This window comes from Vigna umbellata, chromosome 3, assembly GCF_029865625.1.
Source record: "Vigna umbellata cultivar VRB3 chromosome 3, Vumbellata_1.0, whole genome shotgun sequence".
Taxonomy (NCBI): Eukaryota; Viridiplantae; Streptophyta; class Magnoliopsida; order Fabales; family Fabaceae; genus Vigna; species Vigna umbellata.
In genome coordinates, this window is record NC_142167.1 from 40,832,200 (window position 1) to 40,849,605 (window position 17,406).

At 33.7% G+C, this 17,406-nt stretch overlaps 1 protein-coding gene and 1 pseudogene across 3 annotated transcripts; one reads left to right on the plus strand and one right to left on the minus strand.

Annotated features, from left to right (window-relative positions):
* Positions 1–4,459: 4,459 nt before the first annotated feature.
* LOC148202491 (uncharacterized) lies at positions 4,460–5,938 on the minus strand (annotated as a pseudogene).
* Positions 5,939–13,775: 7,837 nt separating this feature from the next.
* On the plus strand, positions 13,776–17,158 carry LOC124835455 (rust resistance kinase Lr10-like). Of its 3 annotated transcripts, XM_088110230.1 has the most exons (5): positions 13,980–14,119; positions 14,230–14,775; positions 14,890–14,943; positions 15,473–15,496; positions 15,595–17,158. In XM_088110230.1, the coding sequence occupies exons 2-5, from the start codon at positions 14,271–14,273 to the stop codon at positions 16,830–16,832; spliced, it is 1,821 nt and encodes a 606-aa protein (XP_087966356.1). In that variant the 5' UTR covers positions 13,980–14,119; positions 14,230–14,270; the 3' UTR covers positions 16,833–17,158. The 3 variants fall into 3 exon arrangements, with proteins under 3 accessions (XP_087966354.1, XP_087966355.1, XP_087966356.1); XM_088110228.1 differs by having other exon boundaries at positions 13,776–14,775; XM_088110229.1 differs by lacking the exon at positions 15,473–15,496 and having other exon boundaries at positions 13,885–14,775.
* The last annotated feature ends 248 nt before the right edge of the window (positions 17,159–17,406 follow it).

The window sequence follows — 17,406 nt, forward strand, 5'->3', positions numbered from 1 at the left end:
AGACATTCGTACATAAATAGGGATGTCGAAAAGGATTAAACCAAATATTTATAACACGTCTTCTATTTGCTTCATTACATGCACATAATAATTTAAGTCAAAGTTCTGCGTAATTAAAATCTTATGAGTTTATTTCTTATTGCAGAGAATTTTTTTTACATTTACTAAGAAGATCTCATGAAATAGAAGTCAATATATTTTTTTTTAAAGACACTCTATAAGGTGTTTCACGCCAATATATATTATGACATAATTCATGAATTTAGAAAGATTATTTGTCTTGTATAATCTATGTTTTACTTTACTTTAGTTGAAAGTTCTCTAATCGAGGCTTACTGTTAGCTATCATAATGTTATTTAAAGAATAGATAAGTATTTAATTTCATGTGGAGTGTATTTAATATATTTCTACATTCATACGTGAACATATGAAGTCTTAAAAGACAAAAATTTGAAGTGAAGTCCCTCAACGAGTACAAAATTGTTTCCAAGAGCTCTTTTCCTCAACTCTATATTTAAAAAATCTTTCCAGTTGAAGATCAGAATAAAGTGATCAAGAACAAAAATACTGTCAAATTCGTAGCTCAAACATTGCGTTTGAATAACACACTAGTATTCTTTAAATCTTACATTAATTGTGAGACATTGTCTCTTTTTAGTGCGCAAAGAACTTTATTACTTTTAAATCATTCCGTACACCACTTCCTTAACTAATTATGTTTTAAAGAATATTCAATCTTAGTCTAAAACCGTTGTGGTTCCAAACTAAACTCAAGAAGTTTAGCTAAGAATGGATTACATTACAAAAAATACTTAATATTAGTTAGGAGTAGTTTTTATTCCAAACAATACTCCATGTTATTAGTTAAAAGTGATTGAGTTTACTCTTAATTGTTTAACTAAGTAACTGATGTTTAAACAATATTCACTAATGTAAGAAAGTGATATGACAACAATTGTTTTCGACATACTAAGACGAGGTAAAAAAGGAGAGTTTTTGGCCTCAATTATAAACCGAAACAAAAATATTCACATTTTGCTTCGGTTATAAAAAACCAAAGCACTAAATTGAAAATAAAAAATAAAAAAATTTGGGTCTATGGCAACGTTTTGAAAAGAACTTCTGTCATTGATCCTTTTCTGTTTCGGTTCCACAAACAAATGAGGCAATAAATTTTATCTAATTTAATATAATTATGTAATTTTGAGATTTATGGTAGTCGTTTTTCTCATAGGCGCTTCCACAATAACCATTGTCATGGACCATTTTTTGTTTCGGTTTCATAAACAACTGAAACAATAGACTTTATCTAATTTTATATAATTATTTAATTTTAAGGGTATATGACAATGGTTGTGAGAAAAATCGTTGCCATTAACCCATTTTTGTTTTGGTTATGGAAATTTTAAAATTTTCATCAACCTTTTGGTTTCGGTTGTAGAAGGAACTGTTGTAGAAAGTAGATATGATCATGGTTGTTCAAATAAACAAAAGTCATAAGTTCTGTTCATAAAAAAATAATTAAAAATAGCGGAATCTTTGAAAAATTTAAAAATTTTGGTTTCGACCGTGATTCTTTACTAACTGATGCTAAAATGTATATATGATTTCAGTTCTTTTACAATCGAGACATATAAGTTTGTAAAATTTTCAAAAATATCACTGCATTGTTGTATGCTTTAGTTTTTTCAAAACCGAAACATATTACAAGTTAATATGCTAAATCTATACTAGTAACTCAAGCTTTTAGTAAAAAATGAATGTGTTTCCAAATAATACTTGGATTATTTAGTCAAGAATGCTTGATGTCCAAACATCATTCACTTATATGTTTGCAATAATAGCAGGCGTAGTTAAACTTATTTAGTTGATTGAGAACTATATCTCACTTACTATTTAGACACAAATTTGGATTAAATAACTTGTGTAAATCTCTTTTATTTTCCTTTTTTTAATTCAATGTTATTAATCTTCATCTAGCTTAAGGACAATTTTTTTATAAAAAAAAAACAAGTTTTGAAAAGTATAGAATGCATGTCAAACTTATAGATACATTTGACGATCTTCGATCATATTTTATTTTGAAGAAAATTACTTAATATCTATATGTTAGCATCTATATGAAAAAACTTTACAAAAATATTTTAAAAAAATTTTAAACACAGTTCGACCTTCTATTTTTGTGTATTCATATATCTTCATATGTTTGATTATCTTTATCCTTAAATTAAAAATCCATCCACATCCCCCGAAGAATATAAAATTTGTTTCAAATTCATCATTATTACTTGTTCATGCCCACTCTATATTATTCTAAATGTTAGTTATTAACTAATTTATTACAAAAAAAAAAACATTAACGGAAACATGTTATTATTAAGGATTTAGTATCAAAATGAAACATTTTCTTTTCTTAAATATCATATATCAAGAAAAAAAATAATGATTACACAAACAAATATTAAAACAAAGTAACAAAATGTTAATGTGAACATTTAAAATCAAGAATCAAATATTAAAAAAATAAAAAATAATAACATTAAGCTTAGAAATAATAGAAGATGTGCTTTGTAAATAATTTGATTAATTAAATTGATGTTTTTTTTAAGATGTAGTAAACCATTAATAAAACCACACAAAGAGAAACAGCATACAATTAAGATTATAATGAGAAGATAAATTTATTAAGGATTTAAGTGAATTTTGTAAACATTCAACTATCTCATATTAAAAGAATGAAAAGTTATATATAAAAGCAAAATATTTTGGAAATGAAACAAAACTAATTAAAGATTAAAAAGAGAAAAGTTGTTTGAGTGTTTTAATAATTTAAAATGGAATGAATAAGTAAGACAAATATAACATCAAAAAAGGACAGGACTAAATATATTCATATTCTATACTCAATTTAAAAAACAAAAAAGTCAAATGTTATTCATACTATATCTACACTTAGTTAATATGATAATTTCTCATTACAATTAAGACGAATTCGAATAATGACTCAACAACAAAAGTATGATTATCATTCCTAAATTAAATTAAAAAAGAAACTTTTAATCCTAAAATAAGTTAAAATTAGTCTTAAAGATAGTGTTACTTTTCTTTTGGATATATTGAATGTCAATTTGTATTTCTGACTTATTTTTCTAATTTTTCAATACTGATGAGAAATATTTTGTCTTGGCGTTAATAGTCAGTGGCATGCCTTTTTTTCAATACTATTAAGTGAATGAAAACGATCGTTATCGTTTTCTTTTAACTAATTTCTGCAAAAAAATCATGTCCACAAACTAAAAATATATTTAAAAACTTATCATAATTCCCTTTTTAATAATATTTTTATATTATTTTAAATAATTAAAGTAGAAAATAATATCGTTACATGATGATTAGGTAATGTTTCTCTCATTCTTTTTTTTTTATATTATTTTTGCTTTGAATCAGAGAAGTTCAGCTAAACAAAATTTCTAAATTCTAAAAGTCCTGAAAAGTTAAGCGTTTTCTTATTTTATAAATAAAAATGAGAAAACAAAGCCTTCTAAAAATAATTATTTCAGTTTTCTCTTGATTTCCCAGCCTTCTCTATTTCTTTCTTGCTTCCTCCATACTTTCCTCTCATTTCAGCTTCGTCACTTTCTTTGCTTTTTTCTTAATATTTTTTCGTCGTCTTTTGCTTACTCTTGAATTCTTTGTTAAAGTAATATAAATGAAATCGTTAAATAATTTCTACCCCATCTTAACCTGAAAATGTAAATTTAAAAGAATAAGAAATGACATGATTGGTAAATAAATTTGTCTCTTTCATAAATATATATATATATATATATATATATATATATATATATATATATATATATATATTTATATTTATTGAAGCACAAGAAAAAAAAAGTTTGAATAATGTTTTAAAAAACTTTCGCAAATAAAAGCATATCAACAATTGTTGTTGTTAGATAATCTATAACAACCGTTAGACTAATGCAAATATAATAGAACATTTAGAAAAACATTTAAAATAAAATAAATAGTGACACAAGCATCTTATTATGGTTTGTTTAACTTGAGTTATGTCTAGTCTCTTTTAAGAACTACTAAGGGGTTTCATTAATCTTATTCAAGATTACAACTAAGTTTAACTCACTCTTAGTTGTAAGTATTATCAAAGCACTCTTGGTTTTCTTAGTCAACCTGATTAATTGAGTATTCTAAACCACTCTTGGTTTCCCTAGTTAACCTAACTAGTTGAGTATTCTAAATCACTCTTGTTCCCTAATCAACCTGACTAGTTGAGTATTCTAAACCACTTCTGGTTTTCCTAGTCAACTTGATTAGTCTAAGTTTATTCACTCTTGGTTGTTAGTATTATAACCACTCTTAGTACACACCGAATATTGTTATAACCACTCCGAGTTCACTAGTCAATCTTGATTAGAACAGTTCGCTAAATACAATGATTTAATGCAAACACAACTCCACATCTCCTTGAAAATCAGATTCCAAGATCCTTTTAACCGCCACCACAGTCCCATTAGACAAGGTTCCCTCATAAACCAACCCAAACCCACCACGACCAATCAAGTTCTTAGATGATAAATTATCAGTGACTTTCTCAAGCTCCCCAATTTTTAACCAAATCGACCCTGTATTAGGCCTCAATCTACGCCTACACCTTTCTTCCTCAAGGTCGAAATCAAACTGAAAAGTCTCAAGCTTTTTTCTCCTGTGCTTCCTGTCACACCACACATAAAGCCCTAAGAGAGAAGACATCACCAGCAAAGTCACCCCAGCTCCTGTCAAAACAAAAATAAGAGCCTGAGAATAAACTGGAATGCTAAAATATCACATACAAGCTGTCTACACATAACGACAAAAACTACGAGAGAAAAAAATATTCAAAACCCCGTACCTCAAAGCCACACACGACAGACGTGAGAAAAATCCAAACGCCAACCGGAAACCTCCACAACCCTCACCTTCACAACAACCAAAAACCTCCACAACCAACGACTGAATCGTCTCAAACACAAAAATGGGAAGGAACTACGCCAATGAAGAACGATGGAGAATGTTTTTTAAAACAAAACCTAAATGGGGATTTCGATTCACAACCGAAACAAGAAAGAAACCCCAATTTACATTTTTCCACTTTTACTCTCAATCAGTATGCAATTTTCTTTTAAAAAAGATGACTTGGACCATGTCAAATGAGTGTAAGTGACACGTAGGCATGTCAAGCTATTAGTACTCTTAGATTCCATCAGTTGCATACTAAAAATTTCTGCTATAGAATCAATACGAACCATTCTTCTAATATGATGAAGATGGGCATGTAAAGGAATATGGCTAACGTCACCCAGCAAAGTAATAAACTGGCCCTGATGGAGAAACTTTAATTGCAAAGATTCATAATTTGCTGTGTGGACCAATAGTCTTCAACTAGCTTGCCCCCAAAATTAAATCAGCACCAGATATGGGAAGCACATAAACTGGCAGGTGGAAAGTACTTCCTTGCACGTGAATAAGTAAATCTTTAATCAAACCCTCTGCAGCCATATAATTCCCATTACCTACCTTGACTCGAAATGCATGAGCAGGTTCAACATTCAACTTTTAAAACTTGGCTATTCTTGGTTTGATAAAATTATCAGAACTCCTCCATCCACTAATGGGTAAATTGTTAACTAGTGCCTCAAAACGGATAGTACCAACTCCTAACCCACCTTTTAACGCATTCAAGGATAAATGATGATCAATCTCAGTACCTTCATATAAATCCTAAATGGACTCAGTATGCTCCTTATTCACCAACAATTCATTGTCCAACTCATTCTCCTCACCATGCAACATCAGCATTTGCCTGTTGGGGCATTTGTGATTAAAAGTAAACTTATCATCACAAAAGTAGCAGAAGCCTTTTTCCCTTCTCAATTGCATTTTAGCTGGAGATATTTTCTTTATAGGAAGGGCTCGAAGAGGCTTAGCAAGTGTTGGGATACAGCGGTACTTGTTCCCTTCTCTGTGAACCCCAAAATGGGCACTATGCGGAAGCGTAAAAAATAGAAGTGTAAATGAAAGTGTAGGCATAGGGAAAAATAACACCGAAAATTTTAACGTGAAAAACTCTCTCGGGAAAAACCACGGGACTGAGTCCAGAAAATTATCCCCACTATGAAAGTAGGATTACAGAGTTTCTCTCACTCTCTGAGGATCTCTCTACAAATATCTCACCCTCTCGGATGGTATACAAAACTCTCACACTCACACTCTCTCTATTTTTCCTCCCCTTCACCGTGGCTTCACTTCTCTCACGATGGATTGTGTTTTTGCTTCTATGTTGGTGTGTCTTCACTTCTTTGCTTCTACCCTTTTATAGAAGGGCTTCACAAAAAATACCAAAACAACAAAGCTGAAAAACATGGAGTAAAGCATGGAGTAAACCATGGAGCAAAACATGGAAAATCATTGACCCTTAATTTAGGGTGTGAGACCCATTTATGTTTATCCAACAAAACTCCCCCATAAACTTAAATGGATCTTCTTTCCCATCTTTGCATCTTGACTTAGTTGAAAAAAGGTACTATGACACCAGCACCTTCACAACAATCTTCAACCTTCTTGGTTGGTACTGACTTAGTCATCATATCAGACCAATTCAAGTCTGTATGGATTTTCTCTATCTTTAATTTCTTCTCATCCAGCGCTTCTCGTATCCAGTGATACCGCACGTCGATATGCTTCGAGCGTGAATGGAACATGGGGTTCTTGGTTAGATGAATGGTACTTTGATTATCACAATTCACCACATAATCATCTTGATTATGTCCTAATTCACTTAGGAAATTCTTCATCCATAACATCTCTTTAGAGGCTTCAGTCACCGCTACATACTCTGCTTCAGCAGTAGACAATGTCACACATTTCTGTAGTTTTGACTGCCAAGAAACAACTCCCCCTGCAAAAGTAATCAGATAACCTGATGTTGACTTCCTTGAATCGACATCTCCAGCCATGTCTGAGTCTGAATATCCGATTAGCTTTAGATCTCCATTGCCAAAACACAAGCTTCTTTTGGCAGATCCTCTTAGATACCTTAGTATCCACTTAACAGCTTCCCAATGCTCCTTTCCTGGATTTGACAGGAATCTGCTCACAACTCCTACAACATAGCCAATATCTGGCCTTGTACAAACCATTGCATACATAAGGCTACCCACAGCAGAAGAGTAGGGTACCTTGCTCATTTCTTCTTTTTCTTCTTCATTCTTTGGACATTGAGACTTGCTGAGTTTGAAATGTCCAGCAATTGGAACACGAGCAGATTTGGCATTGTGCATGTTGAACCTTTTGAGAATCTTCTCAATGTAATCTTCTTGAGATACCCATAACATTCTTCTAAAACGATCTCTGGAGATTTTCATTCCAAGTATCTTCTTTACTGCACCCAGGTCTTTCATGGCAAAAGACTTACTCAATGCCTTCTTGAGAGCAGCTATTTTAAGTTTGTCCTTCCCTACAATCAACATATCATCAACATACAAGAGAAGTATGATGGACTCACCATTTTCATAATGCTTCACAAACACGCAGTGGTCTGCAGAGGTCTTCTTGAAATTATGTTGGATCATGAAGGAATCAAATTTCTTGTACCATTGTCTTGGAGCTTGCTTCAGACCATAGAGGCTTTTCTTCAGACGACACACCAAGTGTTCTTTGCCTGGTTCTTCAAAACCCTCTGGTTGCTTCATGTAAATTTCTTCCTCTAAGTCTCCATGTAAGAATGCTGTTTTGACGTCCAGTTGTTCAATCTCCAGGTCTAGTGTTGCTGCCAGACCGAGAATCGCTATAATGGATGTCATCTTCACCACTGGAGAAAATATTTCGTCGAAGTCTATTCCTTTCTTCCGGTTGCACCCCTTCACGACAATTCGTGCTTTGTACCTTGGGCTTGGGTTGTTCTCTTCATTCTTGAGCTTGAACACCCATTTGTTCTACAATGCTCTTCTTTCTTTTGGTAGTTCTACCAAATCATAAGTCTCATTTTCCTTTAAGGATTGCATCTCTTCTTCCATGGCTTGCAACCATTTGTCTTTGTCTTTCATCTCCATTGCTTCTACAAAGCTTTGAGGTTCACATTCATCAGTAAAATTAACATATTCATCTGAAAAATACCTTCTTGACGGTTGCTTCTGCCTTGTTGATCGTCTCAATTGGGGTTCTTGCGGAGCATCCTCAATTAGTTGATCTTCTTCCGTCAGATTAGGTTGATTTGCTTCTTCAGTCATTTCATCAAGTTGTAACTCTGGTTCAGCTTGATGAGTCTCTCCCCCTAAGTTGTTCATCACAATAGGGCTTTGATCACTTATCAGCTTAAGTGTTGGTTTCTCCACTTTCTTGATGTCTTGGATTGTCTGATCTTCAAAGAACACCACATCTCTGCTTCGAACAATCTTTCTGTTTGCAGGATCCCATAATCTGAAACCAAATTCATCTCTTGGAGAACCAAGGTATATGCACTCTTTCTCTTTAGCATCGAGCTTTGCTCTTTCATCTTTCGGAATATGAACTGATGCCTTACATCCGAAGACTTTCAAGTTGCGATATGAGGCCTTTTTACCGGACCATACTTCTTCTGGTATCTTACCGTTTAATGGTCTTGAAGGTGATAAGTTGATTAAATCAGCTGCTGTCACCACTGCCTCCCCCCAGAATGACTTGGGAAGTTTTGCGTGAGACAACATGCTCCTGACCTTCTCGGCAATCGTTCTGTTGAATCTTTCAGCTACTCCATTCATCTGAGGTGTCTTGGGAGGTACTTTCTCATGTTTGATCCCATGAGTCTTGCAATAGTGCTCGAACGGACCTCTGTACTCTCCACCATTATCACTTCTCAAACATTTCAACTTTCTACCAGTTTCACGTTCAACTGAGGCATGAAACTCCTTGAAGATTCGTAGAACTTCATCTTTTCTCTTCAATGGATAGACCCACAATTTTCTGGAGTGGTCATCAATGAAGGTAACAAAATATTGAGCACCACCAAAGGACTTTTCAGATGTTGAACAAACATCTGAGTGTACAAGATCCAAAATATGCTCTTTTCTTCTTCCACTTTCAGATCTACAGAAGGACACTCTATGCTGCTTACCTGCTAGGCAGTCTTCACATAATTCAACTGGTTGTCCTTTTATACTTTGGAGATGATCTTTCGCAAGGATCTCTAATCCTTTCTCGCTCATGTGGCCTAGTCTTTTGTGCCACAACTCCTTACTTTCTTCTTGAGCGACATTTGTCTCTCCTTTGTATATTTTTCCTTGCATGCAGTACAAGGAGCCTTCCTTCTTGCCACGATCAACAATCATGCTTCCTCGGCTAAGTTTCCATTTTCCATCTCCAAACTGGTTGTTCATTCCAGCATCATCTAGCTTGCCAATTGAGATAAGGTTTAGACGCATCTCTGGTACATGTCTTACCTCCTTCAGCACAAGTTTGTTTCCATTTTCTGTCGTCAAAGTCACTTCTCCTATGCCCACAATTTTGCTTGTGACATGATTTCCCATCTTCACTGTTCCAAAATCTCCTTTTTGATAGGATGAGAAGAATCCCTCATGAGGAGTAACATGGAAAGATGCTCCGGCATCTACTATCCAAGTGCAATCATCAAAAGCAATATTTAGATAGTTTACCTCACTGATAAGGAACACATTCTCATCATTTGATACCACCGCTGTTGTGGTCTTTTCCTCCAACTTCTTTTTGGGATCTACCATATCAGGGTGTACAGTTCCATTCTTCTGATCTCTCTTTAGGAATCTACATTCTGGCTTCTTGTGACCATCTTTTCCACATTAAAAGCATGTCAGACCTTTGGAACGAGACTTGAATCTTCCTCGTGACTTTTCACGTTTTACCTTGCTTCTGTTTTCACTCCTTCCTCTATTCTCAACAACATTGGCTTCTGAGTGACTACTCGATCCCCTTTCTTTCCTTCTAGATTCTTCATTTAGTAAATTGTCTGTGATGTTATCCAGACTAAGCTTTCCATCTGGTGCTGAGTTACTGAGAGTGACCACCAACGTGTCCCAACTCTCCGGTAGAGAACTAAGGAGTAGAAGAGCTTGTAACTCGTCATCAATCTTCATATCCGCCTTCATTAGTTGGTTCACAATACCTTTGAAGGTGTTGAGATGCTCGATCATATTCTGGTCGTCAGTGTACTCCAACTTTACAAGTCGTCTGACAAGGTGAGCTTTGTTCCTGGGAGTCTTCTTTTGAATCATTGATTCAAGCTTTGTCCATAACTCATACGCATTGGTATAAGTCGATACATGCTCAAAGAGACTTTTGTCGATGTATTTCCGAATCATAGCCACTGCTTTACGATTCAGAATCTCCCAGTCTTTTTCGGTCTTCCCTTCCGGAATTTCCAGATTTGTGATCGGCTCATACAAATCCTTGCAGTATAGATGATCTTCCATCATCGGCTTCCAGTAGGAATAATTATCCGCAGTTAGCTTGAACATGTCTCCTTCCATCTTGTGTTTAACAGGATTCTGACTTTTTCGAACCAGTAGCTCTGATACCACTGTTGGGATACAGCGGTACTTATTCCCTCCTCTGTGAACCCCAAAATGGGCACTATGCGGAAGCGAAAAAAATAGAAGTGTAAATGAAAGTGTAGGCGTAGGGAAAAATAACACCGGAAATTTTAACGTGGAAAACTCTCTCGGGAAAAACCATGGGATTGAGTCCAAAAAATTATCTCCATTATGAAAGTAGGATTACAGAGTTTCTCTCACTCTCTGAGGATCTCTCTACAAATATCTCACCCTCTCGGATGGTATACAAAACTCTCACACTCACACTCTCTCTATTTTTCCTCTCCTTCACCGTGGCTTCACTTCTCTCACGATGGATTGTGTTTTTTCTTCTATGTTGGTGTGTCTTCACTTCTTTGCTTCTACCCTTTTATAGAAGGGATTCACAAAAAATACCAAAACAACAAAGCTGAAAAACATGGAGTAAAGCATGGAGTAAAACATGGAGTAAACCATGGAGCAAAACATGGAAAAGCATTGACCCTTAATTTAGGGTGTGAGACCCATTTATGTTTATCCAACAGCAAGAGGGGTAGGCAACAATGGAGGTAAGGAATCGTTAGAGGAATTTTTCTTCCCCGGAACAACAGTACTGCTACTCGAAGCTATAGAAGAATACTTCTGAGTATAATTTGAACTCCTTGGGTACCCTACTGGTGTATATTTTTCCTCATATAATAAAGTCATAGGACATTGCACAATCACATCTCTACGAATATCCTTATTCAAGCCACTTATAAAGCATTGTAACAAAGCCTCAGCCGAAAGTCCCTTAGATCTATTAGCAAATGCCATAAATCGGAGATAATACTCAGAAACACTACCAAACTGTTGTAGTTTAAACAACTCCTATGTTGGGCAATCAAATAAAGACAGACCCAACTGAGATTCAAGTATTGTAGTAAGCTCAGTCCAAGAGCAAATCGAATTAAGCCTTTGCAACATTTGAAACCATGGGACCACATCTTTCTCAAAATGAATAGCTGCAATATCCACAACAAATCATCATAACTTGCTTTCTACATCTAGTCCAAACGGTCAGTCGTGGGCTTCTGCAACTGAGTCACAAGTTGTTGTTGGGCAATATCGCGGTCATGTTCTGCTTGATCGCATAGTTCTAGCAGAATCATCAATCGCGTAAGTTCTTCCCCTGATTCATAAATTGATTTTGCAAGTCCTATAGAATGCTATTTTCAGTCGTTTGACGTCAATGAAAACGCCAATGAAACAGTGTATATATAATCTGTTATATTCTTTCTCCAAATAAACTCTATGTTCTTTCAACAAACACATAGTCTCTTGCTCCCTCCACTACCACCAACCCCTTTCTGTACCACTTCATACCTAATTTGCCCATTTAAAAAAAGATGTCAACATCCGTTTCACTTTAATAGATGTTGACATCCATTTACATTATATTTTAGTTTATTGTTTTTATTTTAAAAAAAAAATTTTCAACGATGTGGCCACATCCGTTTAATAGATTTTTAAAAAGTATTTTATTTATTATTTAAGGTTTAATAGCCAATTTAGTCCTCACTTTGGTTGAAAAATCTCAATTTAGTCTCTCGTTATAAAAGTGTTTTGAATTAGTCCTAACTTTTAAAATAGTGGGTCAGATTGGTCCTTTCTGTTAAATATAAGTTAACAAAATTAATGGATGATGATGTGACACAACTTAAAGCTAACGAGGGACCAATCTAACACATCAGCTTTAAGCTGTGTCACATCATCATCCATTAATTTCGTTAACTTATATTTAACGAAAGGGACCAATCTGACCCACTATTTTAAAAGTTAGGACTAATGCAAAACACTTTTATAACGAGGGACTAAATTGAGATTTTTCAACCAAAGTGGGGACTAAATTGGCTATTAAACCTAAATAATAATATATAAATTAAATTAATAATAATTATTTTATTAAATAAAATAAAATTAATTTATAAATAATTAAGTAATAATTTTAAAAAAATTAAATAATATTTATATATTAATTTAAAATATAAAAAATTAAAAAACTAAAAACTAAAAAAAAACTAATTCAATAGATGTCGCCGCATCTGTTGATGGATGTGACACATCTGTTTAATAGATTTATAACAAAATTTTTAATTATTATTTAAATAATAAAACATAAATTAAAATTAATAATAATTATTTTATTAAATAAAATAAAATTAATTTATAAATAATTAAGTAATAATTTTAAAATAATTAAATAATATTTATATATTAATTTAAAATACAAAAAATTAAAAAACTAAAAATTAAAAAAAAATGCAACGGATGTGGCACATCCGTTTTAATATATTTATAAAAAATATTTTAATTATTATTTAAATAATAATACATAAATTAAATTAATAATAATTATTATATTAAATAAAATAAAATTAATTTATAAATAATTAAGTAATAATTTTAAAAAAATTAAATAATATTTATATATTAATTTAAAATACAATAAATTAAAAAACTAAAAAAAAAAAAAAACTCAACTGATGTTGATATCTGTTAAAGAAAAGAGGTGGAAATATAGGATATTTTAAAATATAAAGAATAGTTTTGAAATTTAAAAAAAATATGGTGATATAAAAAGTAAGGCTTTATATCCTATTTTGTCTTCAGTTTCGTTTGAAAATGTTAAATTAGTCCATCCTTTAAAAAATGCGTCAATTACGTCCTCACTTAATAAAATTTGCATCAATGAATTCCCTTTCCTTAAATCCGTACAAACGGGCGTTAATTATCTAAGGAGAAGAAAGAGAAATAATTAACGCCGTTTGTACGGATTTAACGAAAGGGAATTCATTGATGCAAATTTGATTAAGTGAGGACGTAATTGACGCATTTTTTAAAGGATGAACTAATTTGAAAATAGAGTATTAAGCCAAAAAGTAAAGTAGAGTAGTGTAGGGAGCAACTCTCAGTCTGCAATTCTATACTACTGTAAATAAGCTTCAATAAGTGAAGCTGTAAAAATTGTTCTCCAGCACCGAAGAAAAAAAAACGGAATCTCCAGACCAAATCATGTCCTTCCTGTCACACCTAAAACATAGGAAGAAAATCAGAGAGGGTTGTTCATACCAATATCATGCCACCTCATTCCTCAAAATCTCGTAAATAAATATTCTTCTCAATTCCAAGGGTTTGTTGGTCTTTTTATTTGAAATATGGAGGTGCAGGAAGCAAGTACAGAGGTACAAGTAGAAGCATCCCATAATCACTTTGAAAGTTCAACGAGTGGTCGTACGTTATCAGTTGATTTTGGTGAATTATTTAACTATGATATGTCCCATTTACACGACCAGAAGAGGTCAACAATGGTGGTCTTATCTTCCTTTTGGTGTTCTGCACAATCGGTGATGGCCAGTGTGGCTATCATTATTGTGCTGTTCCAGCAAACTCACGGTGCCCAGGATCGTCCATTATGTGCTCCTTCTTCGTGTGGAAAAATTCGCAACATAACTTACCCTTTCCGACTCAAAGGCGATTCACCTGGTTGCGGCCTCCCAAGGTACGAATTAGATTGCGTAAAGAATGTGACAGTGTGCACCTTGTTTTCAGGGAAATACCATGTGCAGAATATCGATTACGAGACATTCAAGATCCAATTGACTGATGCAGGTCTTGTGGAGGACACTGCTTGCTCCATTCCTCGCTATTTCATGTTTTCAAAGAACTTCACTTCCGTTGGTAACCCTAGCGTTTACGCGACTGATCCGCTAACTATCTGGAATCGGGATGGGCATGCTTATATTCCTCCGTATGTAGCGTTTCTAAACTGTACTGATCCAGTAATCGATGATCCTCGATACGTGGAAGTGAATGGCATGCTTTGTGATTCTAGAGGCCATGTCTATGCTGTTATTTATTATTCCAGATATAGTTTCGAAATGAGGGACATCAAGGTTGGGTGCCATTTAATAGTTGCTACCTTTGGAAACTGGAGCAATGGCTTGAACAATGGCTGGAACAATGGCCCCAACGTTTCGTATGTTGATATCCACGAGTGGCTACATAATGGGTTTTGGTTGTCTTGGGCACTACTTAAATGTATAGATCAATGTGGAAAGGGTGTGGGATGCTTCATCAATGAAACTACAAATCAAATCCGATGTTATGATAACTATTGCGAAATTATGTGGATTAACTTTGGAAAAGGAAAGTGCGGTGAGAAAAAATTCTTCTACCTCAATTTTTCTGTCCCTTTTATTGAAACGTGTTGTACAAACAAATAGCTTTAATCTTTACAATATATGTTAATGTTTTCTTTTTCTGTTCTAGGCATTCAGCTCCAGATTTTTGGACACCTAGTTCGAATTCTTGCCTATATAGCACGTAAGAGCTTTCTCCCATATCTTTGTCCTTTCAATTACTACTGTACTGACTACTTAAAGTTAATCTATATTTTGACTCATTAGTAAGCTGTACAATTTCTGTACGATTCATTCTGATAACCTGCAAGTTGTGCATCAAAGTTGATAAATTTTGAAACGCATATCGTTCTGTACTCTAACTCAACAAGTAGTTGACAGGAGTTTCTAAACAAAAAGCCTTAAAGGGATGCTCAATGGGATTTCCATGATACGTTCACGATATTCTCCAAATTTATTTCAACATTAACCAAGATGTATCTGTTTGAAAATGGTGTTTTGGGAAAGGACCAGGAACTGGATCCCTCAAAACATCATACGAATCACAAACCAAGAAGTTATTTGAATGCATTTCATGACGCTAGAAATGCATAGGATCCTTAGAATGAACGTTCTCTGAAAAACGTATGTTTATTTATAATATGTATCCAAAGTATCCTTAAAATACTGAGTGTTCTTTTGTTTTGATGCTATTATATTGCGTTATTTTGCAGGTTATTTTAAATTCGCCATAAAGGGTAATGCCTTGTCAACTGATTTCATATTTGAATAAACTTACTGATTAGACTAACCATGGTTTCTTTCCTTACTCATTCCATGAAATTTGTCTGCACAGGACTAATCTATAAAATAACACGTTTACATTACTTTTCGGAATGGCAAGAGGAAGGAGATTTCATCTTAATTGCCCCTATTCCAATATTTGTGGCAGCCAGGTTTCTGTTTGGATTCGCACTTTTGCTTGCACTATTTATCCATACGTGGCGACGTAGGCATTGCTCAATGTATGAAAACATTGAAACGTTTTTGCTACACAATAATCTAAATCCTATTAGGTACGGATATAGAGAAATTAAGAAAATGAGCAGAGATTTCAAAGTTAAATTGGGTGAAGGAGGTTTTGGATCTGTATACAAAGGAAAACTTCAAAGTGGGCCAGAAATAGCCATAAAGATGTTGAAAAAATCGAAAGCTGATGGAGAAGAGTTCATTAATGAAGTGGCTAGTATTGGAAGAATACATCATGTAAATGTGGTACATCTTATTGGCTATTGTGCTGAAGGAGAAAAGCGTGCTCTGGTTTATGAATACATGACAAATGGTTCGTTGGATAAACACATCTTCTCCAAAGAGGAAAGTGTCCCTTTAAGTTATGAGAAAACATATGAAATATCTCTTGGCATAGCTCGTGGGATTGCTTATCTTCATCAAGGCTGTGATGTGCAAATTCTACATTTTGATATTAAGCCTCATAATATTCTTCTAGATAATAACTTTATTCCAAAGGTTTCAGATTTCGGACTTGCAAAGTTGTATCGTGTCAAAGATACGTCTATTGCTTTAACTAAAGCTAGAGGAACTTTGGGTTACATGGCTCCAGAATTATTCTACAATAATATTGGTGGAGTATCAAATAAGGCTGATGTATATAGTTTTGGGATGCTTTTGATGGAAATGGGAAGTAGGAGAAGGAACTCAAATCCTCATGCAGAACATTCAAGCCAACAGTACTTCCCCTTTTGGATCTATGATCAAATTAAAGATGAAAAAGATACTCAAATAGAAGATGCCTCAGAAGAGGATAAGATTTTGGTGAAAAGAATGTATGTAGTTGCGCTTTGGTGTATACAATTGAATCCAAATGACCGTCCTTCAATGAAGAGAGTTGTGGATATGTTGGAAGAAAGAGTTGAAAGTCTTGAAATGCCTCCTAAGCCTGTTTATTATCCCCATGAAACAATTGAACATGATCGCGGAGAGGACTCAAACCAAGCATCATGGAGTGGTTCAACCAGTTCTAGCAATAATCTTGGCAAAACTAACACTAATCATCCATGGCAGAGCGATGCTTAACGGACAAAGGTTAACATTTCATATTAAGTATGCAGAGGATCGCAAAAAAATTGCTTAGAAAGGCTCCCAAGAGGTTCCAGTGTTGGGAAATCCGGTTTTAGCATTTTCATCTGCTTTTATGTGAAATACTGGCTTTCTTCAATATCTCAACATAAATTGTGACAACTGGTTTCTCTATGTTTAGGAGAATGGTGGACCTTTATCCTATTGGCATAAATATTTAATCCGTCTTTGTAGTAGTATAAAAAGAACATTTGTAGTAATATAAAAATATGTAATATTGTTTTAAAATTGGTTACTTAATAATTAAAACATTTTTATTTGAATTTATTGTGTTCTGTATCAATTTTACTATCCATGTATAAGTTTAGTTGAAACATCCATTGCTTAATCTAGATGACAGAGAAATCAGATTCATTAAGTCACTATTAGGCGTATTTACTTATGATATGAAAAAGAAAAACATCTCCATTATTACGATAAAACTAAGTTAAAGGACTAAAAAACAAATTTAAAAAGAATAAGTTAAAAGAGTTCAAACAAAAGTTTATAATTTATTAGGTATTTTATTCAC